This window comes from Centrocercus urophasianus, unplaced genomic scaffold (assembly GCF_019232065.1).
Source record: "Centrocercus urophasianus isolate 14NV4802_14NV808 unplaced genomic scaffold, USGS_Curo_1.0 seq_73, whole genome shotgun sequence".
Lineage (NCBI taxonomy): Eukaryota > Metazoa > Chordata > Aves > Galliformes > Phasianidae > Centrocercus > Centrocercus urophasianus.
Genome location: NW_024885344.1, coordinates 9,596,918 through 9,613,559, shown reverse-complemented (window position 1 = coordinate 9,613,559; position 16,642 = coordinate 9,596,918). Strand labels below are relative to the sequence as shown.

The following is a 16,642-nucleotide window of genomic DNA, read 5'->3' as shown; positions in this document are numbered from 1 at the left end:
AGCACCCCTACTGCAGGAGCCACCAAATGTGCCATGTACAATTATGTCCCCAACACCTCCTGCTGCTCTAGTCAAACGGCCTAAGCCAAAAATTGTTCTTTTTATGGAAAGGGGGAGATGAGGTGAACATCTCAAGTGCCAAGGCTTGGTGTGGCTGGCGCTGGTCCCACTTGTGGAGTAAAGGGAAGCCCTGCCATGGACAGACGTGAGCTGCTGGAAGGGGATGAAGTAAGCTTCCTCCTGGGGCTTGGCTGGGATTATTAGATGCACAAGGGGGCTTGAAGGAAAGATGGGGGCTTCTGCCGTCTTCAGTGTGTAAAAGCCCACTGAAGATTTTGCCTAAGGAAATAATGACATTGAGGAGTGCTGCTCAGGTAGTTTGAGCTCCAGCACTCAGATGACTGAGGACCTGTATGTGCTTGTGGCTGACACTGTACTTTTGAATGTTTTATTCACCATCTGAACATACCTGCTTCCTTCAGAGTGCTGCACTTCTGATAATTGGATGTCCGCAGTGCAGGGGCCCGTACATTATATAGCCTTATTTTCTCAATTCGAGAGTCAAAAACTCGCAGAAAAGGGTCCTTTTCTTCCCACTGGGAGATTATCTTGTTGTCTATGAAGGTTGCAAACATCTGTGTCTCAATGAAGTGCGATAGGAATGGGAGGTAAGGCTCAGGTTGGTCCGAGAGGAAGGAAGCCTGAAATACAGAGCAGAGCATCAGTGCCACGCTTATGCCATGCTTTGACATGATGAGCTATCCTACAGTGAACTGGTGCAGCAGCCATCAGGGAGGCTTGAGCAAGGCTTCCCCACCACAGAAACACCCCTCAGAGAGGATGGAATCCAGCTACAGAAGTGTTTGTCTCATGCATCACCCCTTTGGTCACTACTGTGAGGAAGAAGGAGTTTTGGGACAGCTCAAGCGATTGGAATATGGAGCTGCTGAAGGAATACCTGTGCTGCCAGCTTTTTCAAAGAAGTCTGATGGCTACTGCCTACAGGTATGAGCCATAGGCAACTTGTGTGTGCCTCTGGTCTGCACATACCTGCTTGCTCACAGAGGTGCCATGTGTATGTAGAGGTGCTCAGTGCAGTTCAGCTCATGTTCTTTTGTGAAATTAAATGGGAGAATTATTCTTGAAATTCCAGTTAAAATTGAGCATCTGCCTAAATCTCTGAGTTTTGAAAACTCTCACCTTAAAAACCCACTTTATTGTATAGGTACTAGCAGAGCCTGTATAAACAAACTCCTGCTTCTGAATGCCACCCTGCTCAACACCTAAGTACAAACAACACCAAGAAAAGATACGGCAGCTTTTCTTTTTCTTTTTTAAATGGTCAAAAGTTGACTGAAATCAATATTTAGTCTATTCCTCACCATTTATCCCTCTGACATTCTCCTCAGAGTAGGACTTGTATCTATGAAAGCTGATAGCTAAAAGCATTATTTACTTTGAAAAATCATTCAGAAATAATTGTGCAAGCTCGCAAAAAATTCTCATTCCTCTTGCTAACCCACAGTCTACTTATTTCCCCATTTCTGAACTCACCTATTTTTTCACTCTTATGTACACACTATAGTGGAGCCACAACAGTACTCTACTGACATAATAACACGATAACCTTCTGCAGAACTGGACTACATGTTAACCAAAAGCCCTATTGTTTAGGAAACAAGAAACATAGAAAAGTGGATTCTCTATTTGTCTTGTGTGTGTACCTCTCCAATCAACAAAGGAAAAGGAAAAAAAAGTCGCTTTTCCATTGCTGCTGTTCAGAAAACCCACAGGACAGCCCCATCAGCCAGGCAGCAGCAGGGCTGCAACCCACCAGGACAGCTCTGAGTGGCTCAGTGGACCCACACCAATTTACTTTGGCAGACAGCCTGGTACTGTGTAATCAAAGCAAATGAATCTCTCAAAGAGGCAGACAAAGAAGGGAGGATTAAAGAGTATCTAGGCTACATATACATAATACGGCTATTGTCCCACACCTCCCAAAAGCACTTTCAGGTGTCAAAATAAACACAGAGCAATTTTTACTTTGTCGAAGTTCTGCATTTGTTCCCTGTTGGTCAGCCACGACTCCAGATCGGGGGCAGCCTGGATGACGAATGCCTCGTAGTCTGCAAATAGCTGTGTGAAGCGGTTGGCAAACACCTCACGGAGCTGCACGTTCAATTTGTAGTCCCTGAGCTCCACTTCCTCACACTGCAACTTTACATCCTTCTCTTTTTCTGCGAGGGGAGCTGTGATGGTCATCTTCTCCATCGTCACGCCTGTCCTCTTGGCGAGAGCTTGCAGGCGGGCGATGGTTTCGTTGCCTTTCAGCAGCTCGTACATGTTGAGGGCATTGCCAGGGATGTTCCCATTCTTTTTGTCGTTCACCAAGTCACTAAGGACCAGGTTCTTGAGTTTGGTGGCACTGTCACTGCAGTGCAGGTTGCCCTCTGGAGGGATCCCAAACTGAAGGAGGACCTCAGAGATTTCCTGGATAAACTCCAGCTTGTTAGGAAACTGGGGGAATTCCTCTGGCAGCTCGATGAAATGGTTATCGATGTCCACGAAGCACAAGTTTGCCTGAAATATGAAGAAGGGTTTCAAAACAGATATTCAGCACTGAATTTGGTTCTCTAAGTAGCCCTGTTTCCCCAGATATGTCCAGACAAAAGGATAACAGCACATATTTGCGAGAGACCTAGTGTGTCTGAAATCACTAAGAGTGACTTCAGTAAGGTTGAGGACCAAGTGGACGAGAGTGATTTAATATTTGAGTAAAGCCTCCTTGGTTCATTCTCCCAGGATTCACAGATCCTAAGCTTCCTATTGCAAAACCTCCACATCCCCTCCCAGCGCAGCGAGGGGTGTAGCAGCAGTTGGGATGCACAGCACCACTTCCCAGCTTGTATAACCACAAGCTGTGTGAATCATGGCATCCCAAGGCTGCGTTCATTTTATCCAGAGCTTCTGTAGGAACCTCTGCAGTTACTGAGCAGCAAGGATTTAACTGAGAAAGATGATGATGGAGTGACGATACACAAGAGGGTCCCATGCAAATCCTTAAATCCTTTGGGATCACAGAATCATAGCATCGTAGAATGGCCTGGGTTGAAAAGAATCTCAAAGATCATCCAGTTTCAATCCCCCTGCTGTGTGCAGGGTCACCAACGACCAGACCAGGCTGCCCAGAGCCACATCCAGCCTGGCCTTGAATGCCTCCAGGGACGGGGCATCCACAGCCTCCTTGGGCAATCTGTTCCAGTGTGTCACCACCCTCTGAGTGAAAAAATCATGATAAAGATCATGCCTGACTACACCCTGTTCAAGTGGGACCAAACCCTATTTCCCCACTCCCCCCATCCCTCTGCTTCTAGCTTTTAATCTTGGAAACTGCTCAGCCTGAGATATAAACAGAATGCTCTCAGACAGCATTTCTGTGCATGGAGATGGATCTCAGCCCATAAGATTAAAGCTAAGTGGAGACATGAATTTAGCAGAGCAGATTCAAGCAGTCAGGGGGGAGGGAAGCACCCTACATAAAAATTAATTACATTGCAAGAGCACCCTTAGGAATAATAGCAGGAGGAAAATCTGTAACTGATCTTCTGAACTGTGGCTTACATCCGAAATTCACTGAGTGCACCATGCTGAGTAAAATGTTAAAGCGACTCAGATTCCCAGGGAACTGATCTCTGATGGGCTTCACCCCAGCTGCAGGCACTGGCGGGGCAGCAGGAACAGGTCTGTGTTAGTCTGACTCAGCCACTGCCCCGGCTCCTCTGGTTTCTGTAAGGCACGTTGCCTGCTCTCTGCTTCTCACAAAACCCTGCAGGATTACCTGCAGATTTTGTGAATGGAAAGGATTTGTTTTCCTCCTTTTCTAAAAAAATTTTCAATAGGGCAATATACTCCACGGCAAACACGGTTATAATGTTCTGCATATTTCAGGGAGGTGTGTGACATTCATAGCACTTTGCATTAATACTTAAGGGGTATTAGGATTCATTTGGCAAAAGTGTCCCCTCAGCTTAGTTTTTCATACAAAATTAGGACTGTGCAAAGAAAAGCATTCCTTCATACAAAACAATTTGCTTTACTTAACTGCACAGCCATTAAAGAGTTGCGGATGTGTCGCTACTGCTCCTCAGCTCAGGGACTGCCTTCTTATCTACATCAATATTTCATTTCAAAGGCTTTTTAATTTCAGCTCTGCATATCATTTACAAAATTTGAAAAATGAGACACGGATTCAGAAAACCCTTGGGGAATTGGTGTCACTTCTCTCTTCAAAAACATCTGATGATTAAAGTTAATGCAGAGAGATTAGTAACCTTAAGACAGCAGGATGGCCAGTTGTTAGAATTTTTATCTCTGACATACAAATGTTTTATATTTAGACCAAGAGCTTGACAAGCCAGCCTCCGGCCTGAAGAATAAAGGAATGCTAAAGCAAACAGTGCTTCATCATGGCTTGTATGTTGAAGGATTATTTTTTAATTGTCTAGAGGAACTTCAGATTCCTCGATTTCCCCAATCAAAATGTCTCCTTTTCTTCTCCCACATTTACTGGACCTACGATTTCCATAAATGCTGGACTGTTCTTTTTTACCCAATTATTAAATATTGTCACAGGGTGCTTCTTCACACCCTGCACTTACTGTTCTCTCAACTGGAAATATTCAATTTGTTATTCTGGTGATACTGCAAGCCTATCACATTAAAATTTTAATTTAAGGAAAATGACAGCTTAATCTGCTAACTAAAAGCATATGACTAATAACTTAATACAGTAATTACGTAACATTAACATGGTTTTACTAAAAAGCATAGCTAGATACCAGCTTCATTTCCAAGGCTGTATGAATTTCATAAATCGGGCCACTGCATCGAAGAGGTAAGATCTGATTTGTATTGTTACATGCCACCTAAGATAAGAATCTGTCAACTCCACCCAACACCTGAAATAAACCTTAATTAAAAACCACATTACCTTTGCCCTGTGTTAATCCATCAACTTCCACACATAAGCTCACCCTCTTGCACATACTCCTTTGCTGATGCTCCCACTGCCCGCTCAGTAGGAGTGCCCACAGCAAGCTCCTGCCTCCAGGAGAGGTCTGGGTGCTGCAGTGCTGAAGATGTGAGACGTTGCAGCCATGCAAAATGTTACTCTCAGTGTTCTCACTCATTTTAAGAAGAAACCCAAGTTAAAAGATACAGCTTGCTCAAGAGATGGCCCCTAAAGCAGTCACCATCTGGAAGATGGAACAGGCTAGCAATATCCCAAAGATTTTGCAATGTGGAGAATCATCAGCGGCCAAGTTAAAACAAGAAGCAGTTTTGAACATTGTGGTCAAATTCCATGTAGGAAAATCTCCATTTCACTTTACCACCAGTGACCTAAACACAGACAATCAGAGGACAACCTCTCCTTGCCTTTTTTTTTTTTTCTCTGGGGAAAGAGTGGTAGAGAAGATCTTATTCCAAAAAGCCATTGTTGGAGTGAGCTTCTATGTGGGTCGCAGGCACAATACTATTGCAATTTTGGTTTCCTTAAGGCCAGAAAACTGCTCTGGTAGTAGACCTTGACCCAGCCTGGAATGCGTGGGTTCACATGTGGGTGGGACAGGCGGTATAATTGCGGGTATAAAACAGGACATGTTTTTTAAAGGCTGACAGGGAAAACGTCATTGCTTCTAGCTATTGCACCTGAGAATCACTTTCATAAAGACCATCCCAAATGAAATGCTCCTTAGCTCTGGGCCAATAGGTCTGTGACACAAAGAAAGAATAACAAAACATGGTCAAGTGAGTGATGTAGGGAAAGTAGAGAAACTTGTCACAGAAAGAAATAGAAGAATTTAGAAGCCATAATTAGCTGCACCTGCTAAATTCAGAAGCACACAAGGGAACAGCATGGAGCTGTGTCAAGAATGAGGCAGCTGGGTGTTAGGAAAAGTTTCTGCACCAGAGCGTGGTGAGCATGGAACAGGCTGCCCTGTGGGCATGTGGGGGCAGTGGGCATGGCCTCAAGCTGCTGCAGTTCAAGAAACGTTTGGACACTGCTGTCAGACTTAGGGCTTGATTTTGGTTAGTCCCATATGGATATGGACATGGTGGTTCTTGTGGGTCTCTTCCAACTTGGGAAATTCTATGATTCTATGAAGATCTGCAGAGAATTTCTCCCCTCCATTTCTCTCCTGTTGGAAACCAGAGCTTCTATGGAAACAGTCTTCACAGTACCAGAGACACTTCTTAACACAGGGCCTGGTATTTTCCAGCAGGGATTCACACAAACACCAGTTACGTACTTCTGAGCAGCCTCCCAAGTGCAAAGACCTACCTCCTGTGGCAGCTCCAGCTTGGAGCGGTCGGTTCCCTCCTTGGATTGCAGCCCCATCAGGTAGGGAACTGGAGCGTCCAGAAAATGCAGGAGGGAGGCAGGAAGGATGGGAACATACACGTGCTGCCACTGAAATGGGAACAGCAGCGTCGTGATCCCCTCTGCAACTGTCATCAGGCGCTGGTAATCTGGGTGGGGGGAAAGAGAGAGACATTGGATTACCTTCCTGCCTTCTGCTTCTGGAATCTGGTTTACAAGGACAGCAGTGACGACACAGAAACCGTATTTATATGGTAAGATGATCTTTTGAAAATAAGACAGTACTGAAGTATTTAGAAGCCTAAAGCATTACTTAATTCATCAAAACTCATTACCTTCGGGAAGAAACTGCTGAACATAAATATTCATATCTTATCTAGATCTATTCCATCATTAAATTCATTTCTTAAAAAGATACAAAAAAATCTCTCTAAAGCGCAGGTCAATAATATTCTGATTCTATAAAAGTAGTAGATTTTACAAGGAAGAAAGAGAAGAAAGGAAGAGAACTTCAAGGAAACACTGCAGTGAGGTTTTCTCACTTGCTCTTGCCAGCCTGTTTCTGCTACACTCACTGCTATTTCCAAGGCTGAGTGCATCTTCTGAGAGGCTCACCCTGCTTACATTCTAGCAGAAGCTGATGGTCCCCAGGTATACAAAAGGACTGTTTTAAAAAGAAATCCAAAGAGAAGATGAAGGGAAATTCAGTTCTTAACATATTTCATATAGCTAGCACTTTGGATTGTATTGTTTTCCCAAATTTGTATTTAGTAGTTACTGCTTTGTAGTGTCATGGTGCAAGTAAACCCACTGTGTGCTATATTTCAAACTGAAATCTAACTAGGTCCAACTAAGCCACAAGAATATTTTATATTTCAGCTTTTGGATAAGAGCAGATTATTTTTCAAATATTCAGCTGGCAAGATTAATTCCACTATCTACTTATTAATACAAATGAGAGAACTGAATTGAGAACATAGTGAGTTAACTAAGCAAACAAACAAACAAATAAGTGAATAAATCACACATCTGTATTAAAGAGATGGCCATCCTTATGGCAAAACTCAGACTGCAAATGAGCCATCCAGAAATAGGTAAAGACACTTGGGTCCAGTAAGCTGTTAAAGACTGTGAAACCAACTGATTCCTTCTGCTCTGTATTACAGTATCTTCTGCATTAACAACTCCCCCTAAATTTTTAAGAGCATAAAAGTACACCTACGTTCTTACAAGCATTAAATAATCACAAAGAAGCAGCACGTCTCATTTATCACCACTGGCTAAAAGCAGGAACACTGCTCTGTGCTATCACAAAAAGATGGTTGTTCCTGTTTTCCTACAGCCCCGCTGCCTGCTGTTGTGTGGTTAGGATCCCAGCCTTGCCATTCCTGAACAACACAGCCTGACTTCCTGGCAGCCATCAGTGTCAGCCAAAGTGCTGTTATCTGACCCTGCTCTGCTTTTAGGAGGTCGCTGGGAAGATGCACTTGAATAAATATGTAAATTAAAACAACAAATTGCATAATCCTTTCTCCTTCCTGCTAGCACCTCTCTGCGGAAAACCAGCCTCTATCTGCAGGTCAGCTGGCAGGGCAAAAACATTTTTCATCTTGTCCTGCTAATAGCCAATCATTCAGCCTTCAAAACCATTTTCATACATACAAGTCAGTCTCAAGGTTACACCTCAAAACCACTCCCAGCTGCAGAACGGCCATTTAGCAATCTCTCCCTTTGAAATGGTATGTAATTATATACATCTATTGGCGGTCTTGTTGTGGAGCATTTATACTAAATTAACTTACAACACCTGCTGATGTCTCAGGAATTATGATATTTTGTACACATTCCACAACTGAAAGTTGTTAAAGTTAAAACAAAATTAATACAGAAAATAGCATGCCTTAATAGGCACAAGGTGATTTTAAGGTCTGCTCAGACCTACGTGGTCAGAAAGGACAGACTTCACAGAAGGATTGCAAGCATTTTTTTGAATAAGGGCATTCAGCTCTGGAAATTCATGATTTTTTTTATTTTTTGATGGTACTAACAATATTTAATAAGTTTAGAAGCACGAGTTTTGTTTGTTTTTTTTTTAACAGTTTGCTATGAGGAATGTGGGTGATGACCAAATTATTAAGCTATTTGTTACCATGTAACAGAACTTGTCAATTAAAAGCAATTAGGTATCCAGCAATTTCTACTGAAGAGAAGGAAGTTCAAGTCAGAAAACACTAGACACACTTAAGATTTCCTGCCTTTTTGACTGAGATTCTTGTACTTACAGGCATTTGAGGAAAGCTTGTGTAGGTACTGAAGGCAACCTGGAAACAGAGGGATTAACCCATTTTCCCAAACCAAAGACAGAAAAAGGGCAGCAGAAAAAAGGAAGGAGGGAAAGAATGAAAGTGGGAAAAAAAATCAGATGGTGTGCGTTTGTGTCAAGGTGGGAGGGTCTCCTGATCCTATGCCACCGCCACTATCAGATGCCGATAGCAATCTCCAATGCAAGCCAGGCTTTGCCTTCTGATGGATGCGTGACAGACTGGGTAGGAAAATGGTTCTCTGATCCTAACCCAGTCTTGAGCCAGAACAGGAGGTTAGATAGTACTCAGCAGCACAGGAAGTGGGTTTGGAGAAAGGACTGCTTGTTGAGCAGAGTACACAAAACGGCCCTGTTTCCCATCCACCCATCTGACATCAGGAAACATCCGGAAAAGGTACGAAAAGGAGAAAAGCTGTCTGGGTGGTATCAACAAGAGGTCACAAACTCGGTGAGGAAGGGCCAAATCAAGGCAATTTCCTCAGGTGTGTAAAATCAATTCCTTCTTCTTCACTTCCTTCCATGGCTGTTTTTCTCTCTCCCTTTGCCGATTATACCTGCTTCCCTCACCCTGCCCTCCTGGGACACTTTATTCAACACATGCAACACCGGCAAGTGCAGTGCTTACGAGTTCTTCACGTTCAGAGTTAAATCTCTCATTTATACAAGAGGATGTCTTCCAAGACAAACTGCTCAAGGAGGATAATCCCAGAGCAACTGGCCCCTGTGGGTTCTATTGCAACCACTACCTCTCAGCAGCCGCTTAGCAGGATTTGGCACAGGTCTGTCTCTCACACTTAACCTTCCCCCTGTGTGAAGAAGAGGGCAGCGGAGCTGAGTTCAAAGAGCCGGATCCAATGCCTTCTTCTGGCAGCATCTAGTAGGGGCTCTCGGCCAACTCTGCATCTCACTTCCCTGTGAAGGGAAAAAACTGCAGTGCAGACACACTCCAGCACGGCTCAGCAGATCTGCTGCGTGTGTGCCACATTTCAGCATTGTGAAGTTGTGGAAATACTCATGGGGATCACAAGTCACAGTGTAGTGCTTCAGCTTCAAGCCCAGAAAGATTCCTAGGTAATTATGGGTCACTGTTTTGTTTGGAAATGATTTCGGAATTTGAACAAAAACTGACTAAAATGTTTGTTTCTGATAGAGGGTTAGGGTTAGGCAAATACTTGGACTTGCTGATTCTTCATAATAATAAGGGCCAACATCCAAGCAGAACGATATTACAACAGACACTGTGCGTGCAGAAATATCTGTCCCAAAGAACTTACAGTTCAAACACAGGCAGTGGTTGAAAAAACAAACCAGAAGAGATTCCACTCCTTTCATTTTACAAATTGGGGAAACTCTGCAATGCTCAGCAATTCAAGAGCTCAACATAAAAATTGCTTCTCCTGCTGCATAAGAAAGTCTGAAATCTAAAAATCCTTCCCATGCTGCAGCAAAGCACAACAAATATCCTTTGAGAAGGGAAAGAGACATCAGCGTTACCCTGCTCAAAACAGCTGAGTCTTCCCTTGTTCAGGTGATTCCTTCAAAACTAGTTAAAATCTTAAGTCATAATCAAACAGAAGAGAATTCCACTGGGGACTTTCTCAACTAACACTTGACCATAGAATTTTTGATACTAAAACACATGCAAGAGCATATGCACACATCCATTCAAATCAGAAGCTGCATTCTTGCTGTCATCAGTACAATGGTATTTTAGCTCTGTTACATCTGTCTTCCTGACAAAACAACAACACAGCCGTCCTCCAACTACGTTACAGCAACCTGCCAGAAACAGTACAAAGCCTACAGCAGAGCTGAAGTCTCAGCCTGGATCTTCTAAATCCACTGCAATGCTTGAAAAATAGGCCATGCCTCCTCTTTTTTTCTCCTTTCACCATTCTGTTTTATATCCAATTTGCAAGTACTTGGAAGTATTTGAAAAGCTGGGCTAGCTGGATGCCACTTCCCTTGCTCTACAGCTTTTTGAACACACAAGTATAACTGCAACTTTGCAAACCCCTGTGTTTGTGTGTATCCTGGAAGACGATTAAACATCCCCAAAGAGTGCCTTATGGAAAGGAACAAATCACAATGAAGCAACTGTTAAAAACTAAGTTAAAAAAAAAACAGTAAATAAGAGCAGAAGAGGAAAAATAATAGAATCATAGAATGGTTTGGGTTGGAAGAGACCTTCAAGATCATCCAGTTCCAACCCCCCTGCTTATAGGCATGGACACCTCCCTCTAGACCAGGTTGCTCAAAGCCCCATCCAGTCTGGCCTTGAATGCTTCTGGTGGAGAGCATCCACAACCTCTCTGGGCAACCTGTGCCAGTGTCTCACCACCCTCACTGTAAAGATTTTCTTCCTAATATCTAGTCTAGATCTACCCTCTTCCAGTTTAAAACTACCTCCCCTTGTCCTGTTGCTACCTCATCTTATAAGAAGTCCCTTCCCAGGTTTCCCATAGGCCCCTTCAGGTACTGGAAGACCACCATAAGGTTTCCCTGGAGCCTTCTCTTCTCCAGGCTGAAGAGCCCAGCTCTCTCAGCCTGTCCTCGTAGGGGAGGTGTTTCAGTCCTCTGATAATTTTCATGACCCTCCTCTGGACACAATCCAAGAACGTGATGTCCTTCTTGTGTTGGGGGTCCCAGAATTGGGTGTGGTATTCTAGATGGGGTCTCATGAGACCACAGGAGAGGGACAGAATCACCTCCCTCAACCCACTAGCCGCAGTTCTCTTGCTACAACCTGGGATACAACTGGCCTTCTGAGCTGCAAATGTGCACTGTGGGCTCGTTTTGAATTTGTCATCAACCAACACTCCCAAATCCTTTTCTTAAGGACTGCTCTCATGTCATTTTCTACCCAGCCTGTATCTGTGCTTGGGATTGCCCTGACCCAGATGCAGGACCTTGCACTTGGCCTTGTTGAACTTCAGGAGTTTGGCATGGGCATACCTCACGTCCCTCTTAGCATCCTTTCCCTCTAGCATGTCAACTGCACTACTCAGCTTGGTGTTACCTGCAAACTTGCTGAGGGTGCACTCCATCCCACTGTCCTTGTTGCCTAGAAAGATGCTAAAAACACTGGACACAGCACTGATCCCTGAGGAACGCCTCTCGTCATTGATCTCCACTTGGACACCAAGCCATTGACTGTAACTCCCTCTCTGAGTGTGACCACCCAGCCAATTCCTTATCCAGTGAGTGGTACATCCATCAAATCTATTTTTCTCCAATTTGGAAACCACGATGTCATGCAGAACAGTGTCAAATCAATGAATCTTACTGAATAAGAGCTAATTCTTCAATGGGAAATGCCGGATCCAGCTTTAAAACACTGTTGTGACTAATAGCTTTTTCACATGCTACCTTTTCAGTCAAAGTATTACAAGCAATTGCTGCTCAACATCTACTTTCGTAATGAAGTATGGATTAGCTGAGTCAGGTATATTGAAGAAACTGGAAAATAAAGGTTACAGTTTTGCTTTGAGCTGTGTGTGTGAGTCACCAACAACCATGAGACCTGTCTGGTGACTTGCTCCCCTCAGATCTGTGCTGTTTTATATATAGCACTCTGCAGATGAAAAAGGAAATCTGGAATTCACATCTGAGAGAAGAATTGTTTATGAAAGCAAAGGTTTTCAAATGAGAGCTGAAAAGATTCTTGGAAGCAATGCATACAACTCTCTCAGATCTCAAAGTGCCCTGAAAGCTTCCATATCATAAATCACAGAATCACAGAATCATAGATTCATAGAATGGCTTAGGATGGAAGGGCCCTTAAAGCCCACCCAGCCACAACCCCCTGGACAGGGCTGCCATCCAGCAGCTCAGGCTGCCCAGAGCCCATCCAATGAACACTCCAGGGATGGAGCACCACAGCTTCTCTGGGCAGCCTGTACCAGGGCCTCACCACATTCTGAGAGAAAAATGTCCTTCTAATATCTAATCTAAATCTCTCCTTTTAGTTTAAAACTGTTCCCCCCTATCCTATCACTCATTCTCCCTTGTCCCTGCCCATGTAGAAAAGTCAGTCTTACTCCCGTTCATAAGCTCTTGTGTCTGACTTGTACGTTGAAGCAGTGATTGCCGACAAGTAATGTCAGGTGACTTTCAGGAGATGTTCATATGAAATGTATGTTCTCTTCAGGTAACATTTATTTGCCATAGAAACTGCTGTACTGCCTTCAGGGCACATGAGCAGCTTGGAGACACAAGCATGTAGCCTGCAGAGTTGCAGGGCATCACTGTCTTCCATCTCAGGCAGGGAGGGGTGGCACAGCATACAAGTTATGTGATCAAAGCAGAGCAGCAATTTATGCAGATCTGAAAGTACATGTTTTCTTAAACAGGATGATTGAGTCAAGTCTGCAATCTAATTGCATAAAATAAGAATTAGCTCCTCAGACTGTGGGTCAGCTCTGCCTAAGGGAAAACAACCCGAGCTCAATATTCACTGAATTTCTCCAATTTTTCCCTCACTAGCAAGACCTTAATGGAAAAAATCACTTCCACTTCAATACATTTCCATTTATACCATTTATCTGTGTCACAGACAGCAGGTCAGCATAAATTAGTTTATGATTAAGAGGCACCTTAAGAATTAATTCGAAGGGAAACTTGAATCAGCTCTGCTACTAGCACAGTTAAGCCTCCAAAAGTGTGGCACAAGCCTGTGCCAAGGTGAGAATACAGCAGCACGATGTGTGATGACGTACCCAGTGACATGGGGAGCCCCTGGCATGGCCCAGCTGGCAGTGGCCCCAGCTGGTGATGGACTGTGTGTGTGCAGCAATAAGGACAGTGCCAATCTTCCCCTACACTTCATTACTAACAGAAGTGAGGCTGTAGAACAGGCCTGTACTAGCAGTTCACCTTGTTTGCAGATGTTTAAAAATTGTTTGACTTTTCAGGCTGAATGACTTCTCTAACAAAACCGAGTAACTTGAAGTTGAAAAATAGTTTTGATTTTTCTCTGAAGGTGAAAGTCAAGAGGATAATTGATTCTTTGGGTCCCATTACTCATCTCTTTTCCTGGGGAATAAGCACTGGGGTCTCCCTTGACCATAGTGCTGCTGAAGCCCCACATGTGGATCTCAATCACAGTGTAGACATGTTTTGTCCCCATGTGAATTGTTTAGTACTAGCTCTGAATTGTTTCCTATACATTTTGATGAATACTAGAGTGGAGTGTGACAACTTAAATGAGGAATAGTGGAGAACACAGATTTTCTGCATAAGTATTTGGTGTTAAAATGCTCTAACAGGCAAACACATCATTCATGTATTTGGCTCAAACAATCTCACGTCTTCATATGAAAGATCTTCCAGACATCCTTTTTCTAGGGCACACCTATACATAAGCACAGCCTTTTCAACTATAAGTCCTATGGTTTTAAAAAAATAACGCAAAGAATGCTTCAGTCTTTGAGGAGCAATTACTCAAGCCCTTTGAAAAACAACTTGGGAAATGCTTAAAATTATAATGAATAGAAATTGCCAAAGCTGTAAGAAGTTTATCTTTGTCTCTTCCACATTCCCTCTCAAGTTTAAATCCCTAGAAAGGCAGGCATACAGATGGATTGCTGAGGTTTCTGCAGAGCCTGGGATTTAATTCATCTCTCTCCAACAGACATCTCACACCAGCAGCATTCTGTTACCGATCCTTGGGAAATTGTGGCAGCTATCGCAGAGTGTTATTAACTTGGACACTGCTGGAAGCCTGGACACTCACAATACCATTACATTGCCAGAGTCACATGGGAAAGCTGTGCTCTGAATGAAATAAAGGGCACTTGCAAGAGTATTAATTTTTAAGATTGAATAAACTACAATAAAACTACGTACAACAGCAAATCTGTTTCTTAAAGGAAAGTCTGTAAGCCCCAAGCTTATACAACATTAGCTGTGTGCTACACCACGTGCCTTGCTTAGTAATAAGCATGACTATTTGTATCAGCTTTTTTGAATTCATTTGGAGTCTTGAGGTCTCTTGAAAGTCATAGGAATACATCATAATCCAAGCTATAATTTTTAGAGGATGAAGTTTAAAAGGCTGCAACACTGAAATTTCACCCTGTAGACTTGCAGAGAAAAAATATCTAAACCTTCCCTTTGGTTTTAAAATGTCCAGTGTTAAAATCTGGCACTATTTAAAATATTCTCCATATCCAGAATGCTGTAGCCTGAGGCCACAGGAGTTCTGTTTCCAGAGCCTCCAGGTACAGCTTCCAACTTTCCAAGCCAAATCCGGCACTTCCAGCAGTCTGTTGCATCTACCTACTGAAAACAACTAGAGTAAGCCCATGGAACTCTGTGTTTTCTCCAATAGAGTTAAGAACTTGTCTTTTTTGTCCTGCCACTGAGAGCGCAAGCACAGCTCCCTGCTAGCTCTTACCTGTCCTATCTTTGTTCAGGTTTTGCCCTAACACCACCACAGCACTGTCGGATCAGATGCTTGGTGTTTTCAGATTGAAATACTTTGGTCACAGTGGCTTTTGCTCTGAAAGTACACAATCCTTCACACCAGTTCCCAAGTTGTGGTTCATAAAGCCACAGTGACAGTTCTGCAGCACTAGACTGCTTTAAAGCTTAAACTACAAGTCAGTGACAAATTGAAGATTAAGATAGTTGCCTGCAACCCCAAAAGTTTGGGAACCAAGGAGCTTAAAAGAATGAGCTTATCATTTTCCTACAGTCTCCCCACCCCGTAGTTCAATTGCCATTGATGCGAAATGAAGTTACAGCCTACTGCAATCCCTTCTTTTGAACAACAGATGCGATAAATAAAATCCATAAAACACTGCAGAGTAGCTAGATACCAAGTTGACTGCAGCAGCCACAGCACAAACACCTACCAATTGGCCCTTACAGTCTTGTATCATGCTGGGAACACTTTCAGGGCAAGCTGGACAGCGTCATCCAACACCCTCACCTCCTCTCTCTTGCATGCCTTTGTTTAGGAAACACTGTTCTAGAAATAAACTGTTTCATCCTTAACTTCTTATTCACTAGGGAGAAGAACACTTCAGAAAAGCTAGTACCATCTTTGTGTAACTCTCCTGCCCGTCCTTTGCTGCTTAATACCCAACTCAGTCAGTGAATAGAGTGCCCTTTCACCTGAACACCGTCCTTTGCCCTAGCAGCCCACTACCCGAGGTTGCTTATAAAGCTAAGGTTTGAAGCCAGTAGAGCTTGGAGCTCTGGCCAGTTGTTTCCAGTATTTGAGGTATTCAAAGCTCTCTCTTTCCTCAAAATGTAATCTCCCTTTAGAAGGCAGATGTTTTGTGAGAAGTTTCAGGTTCCCAACAGACAGCCAGCAGACTTATTCCATGGTCAGGGTTGTACAACAATTTATGTTTTTACTCAACTGTCAAAAAATAGTCCTTATTCTTTAAAGAATGAACACACTTCTTGGCAAGCCTTAATGAAAAGTTTCCTTCCAACATGGCCAGGGGAAACATTAAAAAGTCAGCTTACTTTTTCCACATGTGTTGTTAGCAGCTCACTCACTGAAACAGCTTGGTGAGCTGAAGCAGGTTTTGGCTCAGGGCTCTGATGTCTGGTGTGCTGTACGACAGCATTACAGTGATCTCTGACTTTGGGTTAATAATGCTTTATTGCTTGAAATCACACCCTGTGGACACAAGACCATCTCCTCCTAATCTTCTGTTGAATTTGGGAAGGCTTCAGTAAGGCCCAGACCACTGGAAATAGTCCAGAGAATCCATTGTCTTTAAAGCAGAAAGGGAAGGAAGGGTAAATCTGCAATTTTGTTTCAAACATTACTTCCTTTCATCTTCTGCCTTTGAAAGAACCTGGGGCTAAGAAAGTGTTTCTCCCTGATGGATCTCAAAGCTTAGAGAAGCGATTTCAGTAATACCTAGGCCAGTTATATCTCAAAAAGAGGAATGCTGCTTTGTTTTCTCTTTCCG

General features: G+C 43.3%; 1 protein-coding gene across 4 annotated transcripts in view; it reads right to left on the bottom strand.

The window, feature by feature from the left end:
* The window catches only part of DENND5B (DENN domain containing 5B), a 110,942-nt gene that overhangs the window by 36,226 nt on the left and 58,074 nt on the right, over positions 1-16,642 (bottom strand). For all 4 annotated transcript variants that reach the window (XM_042838087.1, XM_042838085.1, XM_042838088.1 and 1 more), the window contains 3 exons: positions 6,347-6,534; positions 2,047-2,583; positions 470-701 (listed from right to left, as the gene is read on the bottom strand). In XM_042838087.1, coding sequence (XP_042694021.1) covers positions 470-701; positions 2,047-2,583; positions 6,347-6,534 — 957 coding nt within the window. The remainder of the gene's footprint in view (positions 1-469; positions 702-2,046; positions 2,584-6,346; positions 6,535-16,642) is intronic.